We start from the raw sequence: 23,199 nt of genomic DNA, 5'->3' as shown, positions 1-23,199 counted from the left end.
TTCTTCCAATCCACGAACACGGTATATTTCTCCATCTATTAGTGTCCTCCGACATAAATCACAGCAGGATCCTCCAAGACCCACCTCCCAGAATATTGGAAATAAAAGCAAAAATAAACAAATGGGACCTAATTAAAATCAAAAGCTTCTGCACAGCAAAGGAAACTCTAAGCAAGGTGAGAAGACAGCCTTCAGAATGGGAGAAAATAATAGCAAATGAAGCAACTGATAAAGGATTAATCTCCAAATTATACAAGCAGCTCCTGCAGCTTAATTCCAGAAACCTAAGTGACCCAATCAAAAAATGGGCCAAAGAACTAAACAGACATTTCTCCAAAGAAGACATAAAGATGGCTAAGAAACACATGGAAAAATGCTCAACATCCCTCATCATCAGAGAAATGCAAATCAAAACCACAATGAGATACCATTTCACACCAGTCAGAATGGCTGCTATCCAAAAGTCTACATGCAATAAGTGCTGGAGAGGGTGTGGAGAGAAGGGAACCCTCTTACACTGTTGGTGGGAATGCAAACTAGTACAGCCACTATGGAGAACAGTGTGGAGATTCCTCAGAAAACTGGAAATAGAACTGCCATATGATCCAGCAATCGCACTCCTGGGCATACACACCGAGGAAACCAGAATTGAAAGAGACACATGTACTCCAATGTTCATTGCAGCACTGTTTATAATAGCCAGGACATGGAAGCAACCTAGATGTCCATCTGCAGATGAATGGATAAGAAAGCTTTGGTACATATACACAATGGAGTATTTCTCAGCCATCAAAAAGAATGCATTTGAATCAGTTTTAATGAGGTGGACGAAATTGGAGCCAATTATACAGAGTGAAGTAAGCCAGAAAGAAGAACATCAATACTGTATATTAACGCATATATATGGAATTTAGAAAAATGGTAACCTGAACCCTGTATAAGAGACTGCAAAAGAGACATAGGCATTTAGAACAGTCTTTGGGACTCTGTGGGAGAGGGTGAAGGTGGAATGATTGGGGAGAATGGAATTGTAGCATGTATATTATCATAAGTGACCAGTCCAGGTTCGATGCATAAATTTTCCTCTGTTCAAAAAAAAAAAAAACATTTACCTATTTAAAAATATGTTAAAAACAAATGTTAAAAGAAAAAAGATGGTAAAATATATATTAATTTAAAAAAGAAGATTATCATTGTTCTATTAATAAAGTAGACTGCAGAGCTAAGAATATTACTGGATATAAAGAAAATAATTTCAAAGGACAAAGGAGTACATACACAAAGAGAACAATCCTAAATATTTAACAAGATTTAAAATATACAAAATAAAAACAATAGACCTAAAAGGAAAAAAACATAAATTTGCAACCACAGTGAGAAATTTCAACACCCCTTTCTCAATAATTAACAGAAATAGATGAAAATTAGAACGGTATAAAAGATTTGAACACCATCAACTAGCTTGATCTAAATGATACTGATCACTCATATTGATATATGATCATCTAGTCAGTAACAGTAGAATACATATTCTTTTCAAATGAACACAGAAAAATTACTAAGATATACTATACTTGGAGAAAACAAAACAAGTTCAATAAATGTAAAAGGATTAAAATTATACAAAATTTGCTTTCTGGCTGAAATTAAATTTGAAATCAATAACAGAAAGGCTCCTGAAAAATCTCTATACACTTGAAACATGTAACATATTTCTAACAAATCCATGGATCATAAAAGAAATCAAAAGGGAAATTAAAAAGCATTCTGAACAGAATGAAAGCGAAATGCAATAGATCATAATTTAAATTTACAAAATGTAGCAAAAGCAATAATTAGCGGGAAATACACAGTACTAAATGTCTGTATTAAAAAAGAAAGTTCTGAAGTAAACTACCTCAACTTCTACCTTAATAACCTACAAAAAGAAAACTCACCTCTAAGGAAGCAAAAGATAGGAAGTAATAAACATCAAAACATAAATCATGAAACAGAAAACAAAAGAATAAAAAGTCAAAGTAAGCAAAACCTAGTTTTTTTAAGAAAATTGATAAAAATTATAAACTCTATCAGTTCAGTTCAGTTCAGCCACTCAGTCGTGTCTGACTCCTTGCGACCCCATGAATCACAGCAAGCCAGGCCTCCCTGTCTATCACCAACTCCCGGAGTTCACTCAAACTCATGTCCATCGAGTCGGTGATGGCCTCCAGCCATCTCATTCTCTGTCGTCCCCTTCTCCTCCTGCCCCCAATCCCTCCCAGCATCAGAGTCTTTTCCAGTGAGTCTATGGGGTAGAATGAATACACGTATATGTATGGTTGAGTCCCTTTGCTGTTCACCATGAAACAATCACAACATTGTTATCAGCTATACCCCAATACATAATATATATATATTTAAAAAAAAGAAAAATTATAAATTCTAAGACTGATGTCAAACTTTATGCCCCAAAATTCAATAACTTAGATGAAATGGACAGAATTCTTAAAAGAAACAAACTAATAAAACTCACTCACGAAGATAACTCGAATAACTACATTCACTAAAGAAACTGATCTGTAGATAAAAACCTTATCACAAAGAAAACTAGAAGCTAGAAAGTCTTCACCTACTAAATGCTTAAAGAAATAAAACTTCTACAGAAACATTTCTCAAATTTTGAAGGAGAATACCTTTCCATTTATTCTATGAGGCCAGTTTTTTCATGTTAGCAAAACCAGACCCCCCCCAAAAAAAAAAATCACAAAAGAGGAAAACTACAAACCAGTTCCCTGATGAATACAGGTACAATATCTTAAGGAAATTTTAGCAAATGGATCTAAACAGGATAATACAGGATGACTCAGTGGAGTTTATCACAGAACTACCAGATTAATTTAACATTTGAAAAGCTACAATCATCTCAATAAATGCAGACAAAGCATTTGACAGAATACAACTTCAGTTCCTGATAAAAACCACGCATCAAACTGGGAATATAAGGGAATTTTCTCAACCTGGTAAAAAGGCATCAAATATAAACCCTATAAGTATTTAACTGTTTAGACTGAGCTTTTCCTGGTGAGATCAAAATTAGGAACAAAGCAAGAAAATCCATTCCTGCTACTTTATTCTTTGCGGATATCTTTGTTAACCACAGAATTCTATATTTGCAGTTATCCTCTTTTTTAGAAGGTATTATTAAGTTGCCTTCTGGCCTCCACGGTTTCTGTGAAAAGGACAGAGAGAGAGGGAGTGTGTGTGTCTAATGGTTTGCATTCACATAGTCTAGTCTCCTCAAGGAGTCTGGTTATTTTTGATTGTTTGCCAATCTATTTCCAAAATCGTATTGTAGACATTGTAAAGCTTGTGAGACTATTTCTTCTAGGAAATTTGTTTCTGCCAGGATCTTTGGAGCGAAGAACGGTGTAATCAGCTCAATTCAGTTTTAGAGACCAATATAGTTCGGCAATGGCAACCCACTCCAATACTCTTGCCCAGAAAATCCCATGGACGGAGGAGCCTGGTAGGCTGCAGTCCGTGGGGTCGCTAAGGGTCGGACATGACTGAGCGCCTTCACTTTCACTTTTCACTCGCATGCATTGGAGAAGGAAATGGCAACCTACTCCAGTGTTCTTGCCTGGAGAATCCCAGGGACAGGGGAGCCTGGTGGGCTGCCGTCTATGGGGTCGCACAGAGTTGGACACGACTGAAGTGACTTAGCAGCAGCAGTAGCAGCAGCACAGTTCAAAACTAAGCTGCAGTCCTGATAAAGCCTATCTACTTCATACATAAAGCCTATCTACTTTGTACTCCTTCCTGTCTATCATTTTCTTAAGAATGCAGACATGCAAAATCCTAACCCAAAGCTGAAGAGTTGTTCATGAGGTTCACCACCTTGGTGGGTTCTGCTCTCTAATCCCTGTCTCCCAAGTCTTGAGAGGTTATCAGTAGTTCCTTCCAGAATTGGAAAAAGCCTCCCCACCAAAAAAGTAGTTCCAAACACTGGGCTCATTTTCCTGAGCCTCTATTTTCCCCTGTAACCTAGTAATTCTTAGTAACCTTGTTAGGTCTCCAAAGACTTCAGGAACATTATATTTTAAATTAAATTCTACATTAAACCTATTATTCTATATAATATATACATTCCATTTACTTTGTCCACATGTATTTCATGGGACTACTGGTCTGAATGTCTTCCCTGGAGGTTCAGATGATAAAGAATCTGCCTGCAATGCAGGAGACCCAGGTTCAATCCTGGGTCAGGAAGAGCCCCTGGAGAAGGAAATGACAACCCACTCCAGTATTCTCGCCTAGAGTATTCCATGGACAGAGGAGCCTGGTGGGCTATAGTTCACGGGGTCACAAAGAGTCAGACATGACTGACCGACTCACACCATTGGTCTCAATTATCTATTCCATCATTACTGGAAGTCTTTAAAGTAAAAACCCCTTCATTTATTACTGATTTTAATAATTGAATATAATCCAAATATAATAAAATTCACCTTTTTAAAGTGTACAATTCAGAAACTTGAATACATTCACAGAGTTGTACCATCATTATCAACTAATTCCACAACATTTTTATTACCTTAAAAAGAAACCTCACAACAATTAGTAGTTGTTACGTCTATTTCCCTCCAGCTCCTATCAACTGCAAATATACTTTCTACTCTGTAGATCTGCCTACTCTGAACATATTGAAAAACTGAATTATAAATATGTGACCTTTTGTACCTGGCTTCTTTCACATAGCATGTTTTAAAGTTTATATGGTACCATGTAATATCAATACTTCATTAATTTTTTATTACTTAGTAATATTGGAGAAGCTCTATCCAGTCAGCAAAAACAAGACTGGGAGCTGACTGCAGCTCCGATCATGAACTCCTTATTGCCCAATTCAGACTTAAATTGAAGAAAGTGGGGAAAACGACTAGCCCATTCAGGTATGACCTAAGGGATCAAATTCCTATGATCGATTATACAGTGGAAGTGACAAACAGATTTAAGGGACTACATCTGATAGACAGAGTGCCTGATGAACTATGGATGGAGGTTCATCACACTATATAGGAGACAGGGATTAAGACCATCCCCAAGAAAAAGAAATGCAAAAAAGCAAAATGGCTGTCTGAGGAGGCCTTACAAATAGCTGTGAAAAGAAGAAAAGTGAAAAGCAAAGGAGAAAAGGAAAGATATACCCATTTGAATGCAGAGTTTCAAAGAATCACAAGGAGAGGTAAGAAAGACTTCCTCAGATATCAATGCAAAGAAATAGAGGAAAATAATAGAATAGGAAAGACCAGCGATCTCTTCAAGAAAATGAGAGATACCAAGGGAACATTTCATGCAAAGATGGGCTTGATAAAAGACAGAAATGGTATGGACCTAGCAGAAGCAGAAGATATTAAGAAGAGGTGGCAAGAATACACAGAAGAACTGTACAAAAAAGATCTTCACAACCCAGATAATCACAGTGGTTTGATCACTCACCTAGAGCCAGATATCCTGGAATGTGAAGTCAAGTGGGCCTTAGGAAGCATCACTACGAACAAAGCTAGTGGAGGTGATGAATTTCCAGTTGAACTGTTTCAAATCCTGAAAGATGATGCTGTGAAAGTGCTGCACTCAATATGTCAGCAAATTTGGAAAACTCAGCAGTGGCCACAGGACTGGAAAAGATCAGTTTTCATTCCAATCCCAAAGAAAGGCAATGCCAAAGAATGCTCAAACTACCGCACAGTTGCACTCATCTCACAGGCTAGTAAAGTCATGCTCAAAATTCTCCAAGCCAGGCTTCAGCAATACGTGAACTGTGAAATTCCAGATGTTCAAGCTGGTTTTAGAAAAGGCAGAGGAACCAGAGATCAAATTGCCAACATCCACTGGATCATCGAAAAAGCAACAGAGTTCCAAAAAAACATCTAATTCTGCTTTATTGACTATGCCAAAGCCTTTGAATGTGTAGATCGCAACAAACTGGAAAATTCTGAAAGAGATGGGGATACCAGACCACCTGACCTGCCTCTTGAGAAACCTGTATGCAGGTCAAGAAGCAACAATTAGAACTGGACATGGAACAACAGACTGGTTCCAAATAGGAAAAGGAATATGTCAAGGCTGTATATTGTCGCCCTGCTTATTTAACTTATATGCAGAGTACATCATGAGAAATGCTGGGCTGGAAGAAGCACAAGCTGGAATCAAGATTGCCGGGAGAAATATCAATAACCTCAGATATGCAGATAGCACCACCCTTACGGCAGAAAGCGAAGAAGAACAAAAGAGCCTCTTGATGAAAGTGAAAGAGGAGAGTGAAAAAGTGGCTTAAAGCTCAACATTCAGAAAACCAAGATCATGGCATTTGGTTCCATCACTTCATGGCAAATAGATGAGGAAACAGTGACAGATTTTATTTTGGGGCTCCAAAATCATTGCAAATAGTGACTGCAGCCATGAAATTAAAAGACACTTACTCCTTGGAAGGAAAGTTATGACCAACCAAGACAGCATATTAAAAAGCAGAGACATTACTTTGTCAACAAAGGTCCGTCTAGTCAAGGCTTTGGTGTTTCCAGTAGTCATGTATGGATGTGAGAGTTGGACTGTGAAGAAAGCTGAGCACCAAAGAATTGATGCTTTTGAACTGTGGTGTTGGAGAAGACTCCTGAGAGTCCCTTGGAACTACAAGGAGATCCAACCAGTCCATCCTAAAGGAGATCAGTCCTGGATGTTCATTGGAAGGACTGATGTTGAGGCTGAAACTCCAATACTTTGGCCACCTGATGTGAAGAGCTGAGTCATTTGAAAAGACTGATATTGGGAAAGATCGAAGGCAGAAGGAGGTGACGACAAAAGTTGAGATAGGTGGCATCACCGACTCAATGGACATGAGTTTGGGTAAACTTGGGGAGCTGGTGACAGGGAGCCTGGTGTGCTGCGGTTCATGGGGTCACAAAGAGTCAGACATGACTGAGCAACTAAACTGAACTGAATATTCTATTGCGTGAATATGCCATACTTTATTCATTCATCAGCTGATGGACATTTGGGTTATTTCTACTTTTTAACTGGTAGGCATATTCATGTACACATTTTTGTTTATACATACACTTTCAATTTCTGGGGTATGTACCAAGAACTAGAATTGCTGGGTCATATAACTCTGTTTACTCTTCTGAGAACTTTCAAAGTATTTTCCAAAGCAGCTGCACCATTTTACAATCCTATTAACAACATAAGAATGTTCCAAATTCTCCACATCCTTGCCAACACTTGTTATTGTCTGTCTTGTTATAGTCATCCTAGTGGGTGTGAAGTGGTATCTTAATACCCTGCTTCGCTTTTTACTAATGACTAACAATGTAACAGTGAAAGAGGAGAGTGAAAGAGCTTGACACTCAACATTCAAAAAACTAAGATCACGGCATCTGGTCCCATCAATTCATGGCAAATAGATGAGGAAACAATGGAATTTTCTTTAACAAACAATTTATTTTCTTGGGCTCCAAAATCACTGCAGATGGTGGCTGCAGCCATGAAATCAAAAGACACTTGCTCCTTGGAAGAAAAGCTATGACCAACCTGCTGCTGCTGCTAAGTCGCTTCAGTCATGTCTGACTCTGCGACCCTATAGACAGCAGCCCACCAAGCTCCCCTGTCCTTGGGATTCTCCAGGCAAGAATACTGGAGTGGGTTGCCATTTCCTTCTCCAATCTACTGCTGCTGCTGCTAAGTCATTTCAGTCACGTCTGACTCTGTGCGACCCCATAGACGGCAGCCCACCAGACTCCGCCGTCCCTGGGATTCTCCAGGCAAGAACACTGGAGTGGGTTGCCATTTCCTTCTCCAATCTAGACAGCATACTAAAAAGCAGAGACATTACTTTGCCAACAAAGGTTCATCTAGTCAAAGTTACGGTTTTTCCAGTAGTCATGGATTGGTGTGAGAGTTGGACCATAAAGGAAGCTGAGTGCTGAAGAATTGATGCTTTTGAACTATGGTGTTGAAGACTCTGAAGAGTCCCTTAGACAGAAAGATCAAACCAGTCAATCTTAAAGGAAATCAATCCTGAATATTTATTGGAGGACTGATGCTGAAGTTCCTATACTTTGGCCACCTGATACGAAGAACTGATTCATTGGAAAAGATCCTGATACTGGGAAAGATTGAAAGTAGAAGGAGAAGAGGACAACAGAGGAGATGGTTGGATGGCATCACTGACTCAATAGACATGAGTTTGAGCAAGCTCTGGGAATTGGTGATGGGCATGGAAACCTGGAGTGCTGCAGTCCATGGGGTCACAAAGAGTTAGACATGACTGAGCGACTGAATGATGTTCAGCACTTTTTCACATGCTAATTAGCCATCTACACATTCCCATGGTCATGTATGGATGTGAGAGTTGGACTGTGAAGAAAGCTGATCGCCAAAGAATTGATGCTTTTGAACTGTGGTGCTGGAGAAGACTCTTGAGAGTCCCTTGGACTGCAAGGAGATCCAACCAGTCCATTCTAAAGGAGATCAATCCTGGGTGTTCATTGGAAGGACTGATGCTAAAGCTGAAACTGCAATACTTTGGCCACCTCATGCGACGAACTGACTCACTGGAAAAGAGTCTGATGCTGGGAAGGATTGAGGGCAGGAGGAGAAGGGGACGACAGAGAATGAGATGGCTGGATGGCATCACCGACTTGATGGACATGAGTTTGAGTGAACTCCGGGATTTGGTGATGGACAGGGAGGCCTGGCGTGCTGTGATTCATGGGGTCGCAAAGAGTCGGACACGACTGAGCGACTGAACTGAACTGAACTGAACACATTTTCTTTGTAGAACTGTAAGTTTTCTCCTAAGAATCTCACAGTTTTAGCAGTTAAATTTAGATCTTTGATTCATTCTGAGTCAGTTTCAACACATTTTGTAAGGTAGAAGTCTAACTTCACTCTTTTCCAAGTTGGTATCCACTTGTCCCAGAATTATTTGTTGAAAAGACTATTCTTTCACCATTGTCTTGGCATTTTTCTTAAAAATGAATTGACTATAAGGATTTCTTTCTGTATTCTCAATTCTAGTCTGTGGATCTGTATGTCTATCTTTACACCGGAACTACAGTCCTGACTATCTAGCCTGGTAGTAAGCTGTGAAGTGTGAGTCCCCCAACTTTATTCTTTTTCAAGATTATTTTGACTATTCTTAGTTCTGTGCATTTCCATACGAATTTTAGAATCAGTTTGTCAATTTCTGCACACACACACAAAAGCTGGAGTTTTCATAGAGACTTCACAGAAGTTGTGTATCAATTTAGGACTATAGCTATGAAAACAATACTGTCTTACAATCCATAAACAAAGTACTACTTTACTTTCCATTAATTTCGGTCTTCTTTAATTTCTTCCTATGATTGATACTTTTCAGCATATGAGATTTTCTTTCTTCCTAATTGCGAACAGTAGAATACATACTTGTCTGTCTTGTTTTGGCCAGTAGTTGCTAGGATCTTCTTAATTTCCGTTTCAGACTGTCCATTGCTATTATTTAGAACACAAATGACTTTTCTATTTTGGTCTTGTACCCTACAACCTTGCCTGATGCATTAGTTTAACAGTTTTTTGGTGAATTCTTTAGGATTTTCTCTGATGAGAAATGCATATGTATTTATAACTATTATACCTTAGTATATTGATTCTTTTATCATTATAAAATGTCCTTTGTTTCTAGTAGCGGTTTCTGTTTAAACTCCATTTATCTGATATCAAAATAGCCACTCCAGCTCTCTTTTGGTTGTCATTTGCAATATATACCTTTTTTCTTCCTTTTACTTTCAATCTATCTGTATCTTCGAATTTTGGGTTTTTAATTCAATTTTAAAATCTCTAACTTTTGACTGGAATGTCTCATCCATTCACATTAAAAAAATCCATTCACATATGATGTGATTATTGAGACAGAAGATTTATACTTGCCATTTTTACTCATTTTAACATCCCTCACACTTTTTGCTCTATTCCTTATTCACTGCTATACTTACAGTAAGTGAATACTGCAGCGTTTTTCTTCAATGATTTTTTCACTATTTGAGTTATTTGCTTAGTGTCTGCTCTAGAATTTACCACATACATCTTAATTTATCAGAAACAGCTTCAGATTTATACTAATCTAATTCAAATGAGCTACAGAAAACATTACTCTTATATGGCTTTATTCCCTTTCTCCTGTTTTTGTGGCATTGCTCCGTGTGTATGTGTATGTCTTTTAAAGAAATTAAGAGGAAAAAGGACTGCAATTATTTTTTTGCCGGTTTTTGTTAATATGAATTCTTATCATTTCCAGCTTTCTTCATTTACTCCTCTGGAATCAAATTACTACCTGGTGTATCAATTTACCATCTGGGGTCATTTCTTTAACCCAGTGGAGCTTTGCTACCATCTACCTCCTTTGTTCTCTAGAACCAGAAAATATATTATATTTCTATATGTCACAGGTAACAAAATATATACATTGTTTTATTAATTTTTATTGCAGTACAGTTGATTTTCAAATTGAGGTACTGGAGAAGGCTCTTGAGGGCCCCTTGGAGAGCAAGGAGATCAAACCAATCAATCCTAAAGGAAATTAACCCTGAATAATCATTGGAAAGACTGATGCTGAAGTTGAAGCTCCAATACTATGGCCACCCAATGTGAACAGCCAACTCACTGGAAAAGACCGTGATGCTGGGAAAGATTGAAGGCAAAAGGGAACAGGGTGTCAGACAATAAGATGATTGGGCAGCTCACCAATTTGAAGGATATGAACCTGGGCAAACTCTAGGAGATAGTGAGAGACAGGGAGGCCTGGCGTGCTGCAGTCCATGGGGTTGCAAAGAGTTTGACCCAGCTTAGTGACTAAACAACAACAAATAGCTGCTTTACAATGTTGTGTTAGTTTCTTGCTGTACAGCAAAGTTAATCAGCCATACATACACATATACCCACTCTTTTATAGATTTCCTTCCCATTTAAGTCACCAGAGAGCACTGAGGAGAACTCCCTGTGCTCATTAACTATCTATTTTATACATAGTGGTGGTTTAGTGGCTAAGTCGTGTCCAACCCTTGCAATCCCATGGACTGTATGTAGCCTGCAAGTTCTTCTGTCCACGGGATTATCCCGGCAAGAATACTAGAGTGGGTTGCCATTTCCTATTCCACATTTTATACATAGTAGTGCACATATGTCAGTCCCAATCACCCAATTCTTCCCACTCAGTCTCTCTCTCCCTTCCCTTGGTGGCCACACGTTTGTTCTCCATGTCAGTGTCTTTCTGTTTTGCAAATAGGTTCATCTCTACATTTTTCTAAATCCACATATAAAGTTTTAGTTGCTGCTCCTCTGTCTATGGAATTCTCCAGACAAGAATACTGGAGTAGGTTGCCATGTCCTTCTCCAGGAGATCTTCCCGACCCAGGGATCAAACCCAGGTCTCCTGCATTGCAGGCAGATTCTTTACCATCTGAACCACCAGGAAAGCCACAATATTATACAATATCTTTTTCTGACATACTTCACCTGTTATGATAATCTCTAGGTCCATTCACATCTCTGCAAATGGCATTATTTCATTCCTTTTTATGACCAAGTCATATTCTACTGTGTATATGTACAGTAGAAAGAATAAAGAAGCTATTCTTTATCTGTTCCTCTGTCAATGGACATTTGCATTGTGAGCATCTTTTTATGTGTCGGTTGGCCATCTACATGTCTTATTTGAAGAAATGTCTGTTTAGGTCTTCCACAGGTTTTTTGATTGGGTTGTTCATTTTCTTTCTATATTGATCTGCATGAGTGACAAAATTGTATATTTTGGAGATTAATCCCTGCTGTTGCTTCACTGGCAAATATTTTCTCCCATGTGATGGTTGTCTTTTTGTTTTATGGTTCCATGCGATGAGTTGACTCACTGGAAAAGACTCTGATGCTGGGAAGGATTGGGGGCGGGAGGAGAAGGGGACGACAGAGAATGAGATGGCTGGATGGCATCACCGACTCGATGGACATGAGTTTGAGGGAACTCCGGGAGTTGGTGATGGACAGGGAGGCCTGGCGTGCTGTGATTCATGGGGTTGCAAAGAGTTGGACACAACTGAGTGACTGAACTGAACTGAACTTGCTATATAAAGCTTTTAAATTTAATTAGGTCCCCTTTGTTTATTTTTGTCTTTTTTTCCATCACTCTAGGCAGTAGATCAAAAAATATCTTGCTGTGATTTATGTCAGAGAATGTTCCAGACTCATCAAGAAACAAAGGGAGAAGAACCAAATCAATAAAATTAGAAATGAAAATGGAGAGATCACAACTGACAACACAGAAATACAAAGGATTATTAGAGAATACTATCAGCAATTATATGGCAATAAAATGAATAACCTGGAAGAAATGGACAAATTCCTAGAAAAGTACAACTTTCCAAAACTGAACCAGGAAGAAATAGAAAATCTGAACAAACCCATCACAAGCACGGAAATTGAAACTGTAATCAAAAATCTCCCAGCAAACAAAAGCCCAGGTCCAGACGGCTTCACAGCTGAATTCTACCAAAAATTTAGAGAAGAGCTAACACCTATTCTACTCAAACTCTTCCAGAAAATAGCTGAGGAAGGGAAACTTCCAAACTCATTCTATGAGGCCACCATCACCCTAATCCCAAAACCTGGTAAAGACCCCACAAAAAAAGAAAACTATAGGCCAATATCACTGATGAACATAGATGCAAAAATCCTTAACAAAATTCTAGCAATCAGAATCCAACAACACATTAAGAAGATCATACATCATGACCAAGTGGGCTTTATCCCAGGAATGCAAGGATTCTTCAATATCCGCAAATCAATCAACGTAATACACCACATTAACAAACTGAAAAATAAAAATCATATGATTATCTCAATAGATGCAGAGAAAGCCTTCGACAAAATTCAACATCCATTTTTGATAAAAACCCTCCAGAAAGTGGGAATTGAAGGGACATACCTCAACATAATAAAAGCTATATATGACAAACCCACAGCAAACATTATCCTCAATGGTGCAAAACTGAAAGCATTTCCCCTAAAGTCAGGAACAAGACAAGGGTGCCCACTCTCACCACTACTATTCAACATAGTTCTGGAAGTTTTGGCCACAGCAATCAGAGCAGAAAAAGACATAAAAGGAATACAAATTGGAAAAGAAGAAGTAAAGCTTTCACTGTTCGCTGATGACATGATCCTCTACACAGAAAACCCTAAAGACTCTACCAGAAAACTACTAGAGCTAATCAATGATTACAGTAAAGTTGCAGGATATAAAATCAACACACAGAAATCCCTTGCATTCCTATACACTAATAATGAGAAAATAGAAAGAGAAATTAAGGAAACCATTCCATTCACTGTTGCAATGAAAACAATTAAATACTTAGGAATATATCTACCTAAGGAAACAAAAGACTTGTACATAGAAAACTATAAAACACTAGTGAAAGTAATCAAAGAGGACACGAATAGATGGAGAAATATACCGTGTTCATGGATTGGAAGAATAAATATTGTAAAAATGAGTATACTACCCAAAGTAATTTATACATTCAATGCAATCCCTATCAAGCTACCAACAATATTTTTCACAGAACTAGAACAAATAATCTCACAATTTGTATGGAAATACAAAAAACCTCGAATAGCCAAAGCAATCTTGAGGAAGAAGAATGGAACTGGGGGAATTAACCTGCCGGACTTCAGGCTCTATTACAAAGCCACAGTCATCAAGACAGTATGGTACTGGCATAAAGACAGAAATATAGATCAATGGAACAAAATAGAAAGCCCAGAGATAAACCCACGCTCCTATGGACACCTTATCTTCGACAAAGGAGGCAAGAATATAAAATGGAGAAAAGACAGTCTCTTTAACAAGTGGTGCTGGGAAAACTGGTCAGCCACTTGTAAAAGAATGAAACTAGAACACTTCCTAACACCATACACCAAAATAAACTCAAAATGGATTAAAGATCTAAATGTAAGACCAGAAACTATAAAACTCCTAGAGGAGAACGTAGGCAAAACACTCTCCGACATAAATCACAGCAGGATCCTCCAAGACCCACCTCCCAGAATATTGGAAATAAAAGCAAAAATAAACAAATGGGACCTAATTAAAATCAAAAGCTTCTGCACAGCAAAGGAAACTCTAAGCAAGGTGAGAAGACAGCCTTCAGAATGGGAGAAAATAATAGCAAATGAAGCAACTGATAAAGGATTAATCTCCAAATTATACAAGCAGATCCTGCAGCTTAATTCCAGAAAACTAAGTGACCCAATCAAAAAATGGGCCAAAGAACTAAACAGACATTTCTCCAAAGAAGACATAAAGATGGCTAATAAACACATGAAAAAATGCTCAACCCTCATCATCAGAGAAATGCAAATCAAAACTACAATGAGATACCATTTCACACCAGTCAGAATGGCTGCTATCCAAAAGTCTACATGCAATAAGTGCTGGAGAGGGTGTGGAGAGAAGGGAACCCTGTTACACTGTTGGTGGGAATGCAAACTAGTACAGCCACTATGGAGAACAGTGTGGAGATTCCTCAGAAAACTGGAAATAGAACTGCCATATGATCCAGCAATCGCACTCCTGGGCATACACACCGAGGAAACCAGAATTGAAAGAGACACATGTACTCCAATGTTCATTGCAGCACTGTTTATAATAGCCAGGACATGGAAGCAACCTAGATGTCCATCTGCAGATGAATGGATAAGAAAGCTTTGGTACATATACACAATGGAGTATTTCTCAGCCATCAAAAAGAATGCATTTGAATCAGTTTTAATGAGGTGGACGAAATTGGAGCCAATTATACAGAGTGAAGTAAGCCAGAAAGAAGAACATCAATACTGTATATTAACGCATATATATGGAATTTAGAAAAATGGTAACCTGAACCCTGTATAAGAGACTGCAAAAGAGACATAGGCATTTAGAACAGTCTTTGGGACTCTGTGGGAGAGGGTGAAGGTGGAATGATTGGGGAGAATGGAATTGTAGCATGTATATTATCATAAGTGACCAGTCCAGGTTCGACGCATAAATTTTCCTCTGTTCATTTCTTTGCATTTGTGCTTTTTTAATAAAATTCTTTTTTAGAAATAAAAAAAAAAAAGAGAATGTTCTGTCTACATTTTCCTCTAAGAGTTTTATGGTATCCAGTATTTAGGTCTTTAATCCATTTTGAGGTGTGTGTATCTGTGTGTGGTATTAGCGAGTGTTCTAATTTCATTCTTTTACATGCAGTTTTACCAGCACCATTTATTGAAGAGACTGTCTTTTTTCCATTGTGTATTCTTGCCTCCTTTTTCATACATTAGGTGGCCACAGGTGAACAGGTTTACCTCTGGCCTTTCTATCCTGTTACACTGATCTATATTTCTGTTTTTGTGCCAGTACCATATTGTTTTGATTATTGCAAATTTGTAGTATAGTTGGAAGTCAGGGAGCCTAATTCCTCCAGCTCCATTCTTCTTTCTCAAGATTGCTTTTGTTATTCAGAGTCTTTTTTGTTTCCATACAAATCGTAAAATTTTTTCTTTTAATTCTTTGAAAAATGCCCTTGAATAGGTATTGCATTAAATCTATAGATTGCCTTTGGGTAGTGTAGTCATTTTGACAATAGTGATTCTTCCAATCCAAGAACACAGTATATCTTTCCATCGATTTTTGTTATCTTGTATTTCTTTCATCAGTATCCTACAGTTTTCTGAGTACAGGTCTTTTACGTTCTTAGATCAGTTTATTCCTAGGTATTTTACTCATTTTGATGCAATGGTAAATGGGATTATTTCCTTAATCTCTCTTTCTGATCTTTCATTGTTAGTGTATAGGAAAGCAAGATATTTCTGTTTATTAATTTTGCATCCTGCAACTTTACCAAATGCATTGATGAGCTCTAGTAGTTTTCTGGTAGTATCTTCAGGATTTTCCACGTTTGGAAAACTCAGCAGTGGCCACAGGACTGGAAAGGGTCAGTTTTCATTGCAATCCCAAAGAAAAGCAATGCCAAAGAATATTCAAATTACCATACAATTGCACTTCTTTCACAGCCCAGCAAGATTATACTCAAAATCCTTCAAGCGAGGCTTCAGCAGTACATGAATGGAGAACTTCTAGATGTACAAACTGGATTTAGAAAAGACAGAAGAACCAGAGATCAAACTGCCAACATCCACTGGATCATAGAAAAAGTAAGGGAATTCCAAAAAACATCCACTTCATTGACTATGCTAAAGGCTTTGACTGCGTGGATCACAACAAACTGTGGAATATTCTTAATGAGAATGGCAATACGAGACCACATTACCTGCCTCCAGGGAAAGCTATATGCAGGACAAGAGCAACAGTTACAAACGGATATGAGACAAAAGACTGTCTCCAAATTGGGAGAGGAATATGTCAAGGCTGTATACTGTCACCCTGCTTATTTAACTTATATGCAGAGTACATCATGCGAAATGCTGGGCTGGATGAATCACAAGCTGGAATCAAAATTGCTGGGGGAAATATTAATAACCTCAGATATGCAGATGATATCACTTTAATGGCAGAAAGCAGAGAGGAACTAAAGAGCCTCTTGATGAAAGTGAAAGAAGAAAGTGAAAAAGCTGGCTTAAAACTCAACATTTAAGAAACTAAGATCATGGCATCCAATCCTATCACTTCATGCCAAATAGATGGGGAAAATATGGACAGTGTCATTTTTCATTTTCTTGGGCTCCAAAGTCAATGGAGATGGTGACTGTAGCCAAAAAATTAAAAGACACTTGCTGTCTTGTTCTTGATCTGAGAGGAAATGCTTTCAGCCTTTCACTATTGAGTATGATGCTAGCTGCATGTCTGTCATCAGTTCAGTTGCTCAGTCAGGTCTAACTCTTTGTGACACTATGGACCACAGCACACCAGGCCTCCCTGTCCATCAACAACTCCTGGAGTTTACTCAAACTCATGTCCATTGAGTCGGTGATGCCATCCAACCATCTCATCCTCTGTCATCTGCTTCTCCTCCTGCCTTCATATCTTTCCCAGTGTCAGGGTCTTTTCAAATGAGTCAGTTCTTCACATCAGGTGGCCAAAGTATTGGAGTTTCAGCTTCAGCACCAATTCTTCCAATGACTATTCAGGACTGATTTCCTTTAGGATGGACTGGTTGGATCTCCTTCCAGTCCAACGTACTCTCAGGAGTCTTGTCCAACACCACAGTTCAAAAGCATCAATTCTTCGGTGCCTGGCTCTCTTTATAGTCCAACTCTCACATCCATACATGACCACTGGAAACAACATAGCCTTGACTAGACAGACCTTTGTTGACTATGAATCTGCTTTTAAATATGCTGTCTAGGTTGGTCATAACTTTCCTTCCAAGGAGTAACTGTCTTTTAATTTCATGGCTGCAATCAGCATCTGCAGTGATTTTGGAGCCCCAAAATAAAGTCTGTCACTGTTTCCACTGTTTCCCCATCTATTTGCCATGAAGTGATGGGACCAGATGCCATGATCTTAGTTTACTGAACATTGAGCTTTAAGCCAACTTTTTCACTCTCCTCTTTCACTTTCATCAAGAGGCTCTTTAGTTCTTCTTTGCTTTCTGCCATAAGGGTGGTGTCATCTGCATATCTGCTGCTGCTGCTGCTAAGTCACTTAAGTCGTGTCCAACTCTGTGTGACCCCATAGACGGCAGCCCACCAAGCTCCCCCGTCCCTGGGATTCTCCAGGCAGGAACACTGGAGTGGGTTGCCATTTCCTTCTCCAATGTGTGAAAGTGAAGTCACTCGGTCATGTCTGACTCGTAGCGACTCCATGGACTGCAGCCTACCAGGCTCCTCCGTCCATGGGATTTTCTAGGCAAGAGTACTGGAGTGGCTTGCCATTGCCTTCTTCGAGGTTATTGATATTTCTCCCGGCAATCTTGATTCCAGCTTGTACTTCATCCAGCCCAGCGTTTCTCATGATGTACTCTGCATATAAGTTAAATAAGCAGAGTGACAATATACAGACTTGACGTATTCCTTTTCCTATTTGGAACCAGTCTGTTGTTCCATGTCCAGTTCTAATTGTTGCTTCTTGACCTGCATACAGGTTTCTCAGGAGGCAAGTCAGGTGGTCTGGTATCCCCATCTCTTTCAGAATTTTCCAGTTTGTTGTGATCTACACATTCAAAGGCTTTAGCATAGTCAATAAAGCAGAATTAATTTTTTTTTTTAACTCTCTTGCTTTTTAGATGATCCAGAGGATGTTGGCAATTTGATCTCTGGTTCCTCTGCCTTTTCTAAAACCAGCTTGAACATCTGGAATTTCATGGTTCACGTATTGCTGAAGCCTGGCTTGGAGAATTTTGAGCATGACTTTACTAGCGTGTGAGATGAGTGCAACTGTGCGGTAGTTTGAGCATTCTTTGGCATTACCTTTCTTTGGGATTGGAATGAAAACTGATCTTTTCCAGTCCTGTGGCCACTGCTGAGTTTTCCAAATTTGCTGACATATTGAGTGCAGCACTTTCACAGCATCATCTTTCAGGATTTGAAACAGTTCAACTGGAAATCCATCACCTCCACTAGCTTTGTTCATAGTGATGCTTCCTAAGGCCCACTTGACTTCACATTCCAGGATGTCTGGCTCTAGGTAAGTGATCAAACCACCATGATTATCTGGGTTGTGAAGATCTTTTTTGTATAGTTCTTCTGTGTATTCTTGCCACCTCTTCTTAATATCTTCTGCTTCTGTTAAGTCCATACCATTTCTGTCCTTTATTGTGCCCATCTTTGCATGAATGAATGAAGAGATGGAGCCAAAGCAAAAACAACACCCAGTTGTGGATATGACTGGTGATAGAAGCAAAGACCGATGCTGTAAAGAGCAATATTGCATCAGTTCAGTTCAGTTCAGTTGCTCAGTCGTGTCCGACTCTTTGCGACCCCATGAATCACAGCACGCCAGGCCTCCCTGTCCATCACCAACTCCCAGAGTTCCCTCAAACTCATGTCCATCGAGTCGGTGATGCCATCCAGCCATCTCATTCTCTGTCGTCCCCATCTCCTCCTGCCCCCAGTCCCTCCCAGCATCAGACTCTTTTCCAGTGAGTCAACTTGTCTCATGAGGTGGCCAAAGTATTGGAGCTTCAGCTTCAGCATCAGTCCTTCCAATGAACACCCAGGATTGATCTCCTTTAGAATGGACTGGTTGGATCTCCTTGCAGTCCAAGGGACTCTCAAGAGTCTTCTCCAGCACCACAGTTCAAAAGCATCAATTCTTTGGCAATCAGCTAGCCCTCATGGTCAACAAAAGAGTCCGAAATGCAGTACTTGGATGCAATCTTAAAAACAACAGAATGATCTCTGTTCATTTCCAAGGCAAACCATTCAATATTACAGTAATCCAAGTCTATGTCCCAACCAGTAATGCTGAAGAAACCGAAGTTGAACGGTTTTATGAAACCTACAAGACCTTTTAGAACTAACACCCAAAAAAGATGTCCTTTTCATTACAGGGGACTGGAATACAAAAGTAGGAAGTCAAGAAACACCTGGAGTAACGGGCAAATCTGGCCTTGGAGTACGGAATGAAGCACGGCAAAGGCTAATATTGCATAGGATCCTGGAATTTTAGGTCCATGAATCAAGGCAAATTGGAAGTGTTCAAACAGGAGATGGCAAGAGTAAACGTCGACACACTAGGAATCAGTGAACTAATATGGACTGGAATGGGTGAATTTAACTCAGATAACCATTTTATCTACTACTGTGGGCAAGAATCCCTTAGAAGAAATGGAGTAGCCATCATAGTCAACAAAAGAGCCCAAAATGCAGTACTTGGATGCAATCTCAAAAACAACAGAATGATCTCTGTTCGTTTGCAAGGCAAACCATTCAATATCACAGTCATCCAAGTCTATGCCCCAACCAGTAATGCTGAATAAGTTGAATTTGAATGGTTCTATGAAGACCTAAAAGACCTTCTAGAATTAACACCCAAAAAAGATGTCCTTTTCATTATAGGGGACTGGAATGCAAAAGTAGGAAGTCAAGAAACACCTGGAGTAACAGGCAAATTCGGCCTTGGAGTACAGAATGAAGCAGGGCAAAATCTAATAGAGTTTTGCCAAGAGAACACACTGGTCATAGCAAACACCCTCTTCCAACAACACCAGAGGTTTGTCATATATGACTTTTATTATGTTGAGGCAGGTTCCCTCCAAGTTTTCTGGAGAGCTTTCATCACAAATGTTTGTTGAACTTCGTCAAAAGCTTTTTCTGCATCTATTGAGATTATATATATATATAGCTTTATATTATTGCTTTCAACTGACTTAGAAAAGAAGAAAATACATTTTATTGTCTAACTACCTTTACAATTGCTCTTTGCTTTTTTTTCTTTCAGTATGGATTCAAATTATTGTCTGGGTATTGCTTTCAAATATGAATAACTTGCATCAGTATTTAAGGTGAATCCACCAGCAACAAATTCTCTCATCTTCTGCTTCTCTACAAATATCTTTATTTCACCTTCATTTTTGAAAGACAGCCTTGCTATATACAGGATTCTTGGTTGAGTTTTTTTCCCCTTTGAGTTTTTTGAGCATATTATCCTACTGCCTTCTTGTCCCCACCGTTTCTGTTGCGAAGGCAGTTGTTAATTTTGTTGTGGTTAACCTTGCAAATGACAAGTTGTTTTTCTCTTGCTGTTTTAAAGATTTTTCCTTGTCTTTCAGCATTTTTAATGATTCATCTATTTGTGAATCTCTTGCATGTATCCTATTTGGAATTCCTTGAGCTTCCTGGAGGAGCAGATTAATATACTTGAATAAGCGGAAACTTTTCAGCTTTTATTTCTTCAATACTTCTTCTGCTCCCCTCTCTCTCCTTCTGGTTCTCCCATCATGCATATGTTAGTATGCTTAACAGGGCCCCATATTTTTCAGAAGTTCTGTTCATTTTTCTTCATTTCTCTCTCTGTTCTTTGGACTACATAATCTCTATTGATCTTTTTTCTGCCTGTTCAAATCTACTGTTGAGCCCAACTAGCAAGTTTTTATTTCGGCTTTATTTGTCAATTCCAGAATATCCATTTGGTTCCTTTACTTTAAAATTTCTATCTTTTACTAATACTGTCTATTTGATGTGATATCACCATCATATTCTTTAATCATGGCTTCCTTTAGTTCTTTGAAGAAAATTATAATGGCTACTTTGAAGTCTTTGTCTGTTAAATCTGACATCAGATCATTCTCACAGGCAGTTTCTATTGCCTGCCTTCCCTACTATACCCCGTCCCCAGTGTATGAATTATACTTTCCTTTTCTTTTGAATGTCTTGTAATTGTTTTTATTGGAAACTAGGCATTTTAGAAACTATTTTAACAACTCTGGGTACTGATCCACCTCCTCTCCCCCAGGGTTTGTTACCATTATTTGTTTGTTTACTTGTTTTCTGACTAGCTGGATTATTGAAATCTGCTTCCTCTCTCTCCCATAATTTGTATTAATCAAACCAAACATGAAACATGTGTTCAGCCTTGAATGCCACATCTGAAGAATACTAACAACATAAGCATATAAAGAGGAAGCTTCCAGGATGAGGAGGGTTACAAAATACAATAGACAAAAAGGGTAAGGAAACTGGGGATATTTTACATGAAGTCAATCAGACTAACAGGATAAAAAGGACACAAAGCTGCTGATTTCAAAGTCGTGGTACAGCTGAAGCCAGGGAGGGAGAGGTCACAGAATTTAGACAAATGTAGGCATTATAGGGAACAGATTTTAGCTCAAAAATACAAGATATAATTTTTAAAATAAGCAGTTCAACAGTGGCATATACTACCTGATAAAATAACAAGGGTTTTACTTTTAAGCAGAAATTTTCAATATGTCACAACTGTTGAGAATGACACTCCTTGTTTGAGAGGGACGTCTGAGTAGATGATCATATTTTCTGTGACAGTCAAGAACCTTGACCTCAAATGTAGTCATTTTTACACAATGCAAAGCACTTTACATGCCTATAGGTATACATTGCAAATAAACTATTATTCAAGAAAAATGTGTACAAAGAAACCTTAAATGTTTCTCTAGCAAAGAGTTCCTTTGAGATTGCTGTTTAAAAGTATTTTTCTGATCAGTCACATATCTGAGAGATAACTATATAAAACATTGGGAAAAATGATTAATTACTTTGAGCTTCTATATTCTCGCACGTACTTGCTTTAAAATTTTAGAATAAATTAATTGATTTTTTAAGAGTCCCTCAGTTCTTAGAAAATATTTTTAATGAAGTAATTGAGATCCAGAACTCACCAGAAGAAATCTTACCAGCACCTTTATAGTCAACAGAAAATGCAGATGTGACTCCATTGGCTGACCCCAGCTCACCCATGGAAATTTGATAAGGGGGCCTCAGCTTGATTTCCATCTGCATGTCAGACAGATTTATCTTTGTTGAAAGAGACCTGGGATTATTATATCGCTGCTTGGTCCTCTGAATGAAGTTATCTATGTAAAATAAAAAACAAATTTCCTTGCCATCATTTGTTAATTAAATCATTTGAAAGTGTGATGTTTACGGACAGTAAATTTGGTGATAAACAGTTTGTTATCCTAACTGTTCAACCAGTCATGGAATGCCCTAATATTATTGTGTTTAATGGTTAATATATCATGGCATCATCAGTTTTTCTCACTAGAAATTATACTCCAGAAACTAGTAATTATAAATAAACTAAGGATTTAATATCACATGATTTTGAGAATACTTCTACAATTATATCCACTTCAAGGAATTACTCTGAACCTCTTTTAAAAAAAAAAGCTGAAAACAGCTCCCTTTAAATTTAAACCAAAGCCTTAATTTGTACAGGGATTCAGATCTCATAAAATACTGTCTGTAAGTGTTACCAGTTGTTATTACATTAAAACATACACTGTAAATTGCATGTTCATATAAATCTGTTTTCTTATTTATTGCTTATACCGAACATAAGCTTTAAAGAACAAGTTTAATGAAATCAATAAAAGACATTTCCTAAATTTCTCCCAATTTTGTTTCCACTCTTTGCACCCTGAATTTACCCTTTTTCCCCCTTCTGCATCAGGAGTCAAGCAAACTAATGTCCAAAGGCCAAATCTAGCCTGTTGATTCTATTTGTGA

General features: G+C 38.4%; 1 protein-coding gene across 2 annotated transcripts in view; it reads right to left on the bottom strand.

Moving 5' to 3' along the window:
• SEC22A (SEC22 homolog A, vesicle trafficking protein) overlaps positions 1–23,199 on the bottom strand; it is a 105,643-nt gene that overhangs the window by 46,615 nt on the left and 35,829 nt on the right. For both annotated transcript variants that reach the window (XM_055395511.2, XM_055395444.2), the window contains one exon: positions 22,350–22,544. In XM_055395511.2, the coding sequence (XP_055251486.1) occupies positions 22,350–22,544 (195 nt within the window). The remainder of the gene's footprint in view (positions 1–22,349; positions 22,545–23,199) is intronic.

Source organism: Moschus berezovskii, chromosome 1 (assembly GCF_049115385.1).
Source record: "Moschus berezovskii isolate FMDL1 chromosome 1, NW_MosBer_1.0, whole genome shotgun sequence".
Taxonomy (NCBI): Eukaryota; Metazoa; Chordata; class Mammalia; order Artiodactyla; family Moschidae; genus Moschus; species Moschus berezovskii.
Note: the sequence above shows the minus strand (reverse complement) of the source record. Positions and strands in the feature narration are given on the sequence as shown.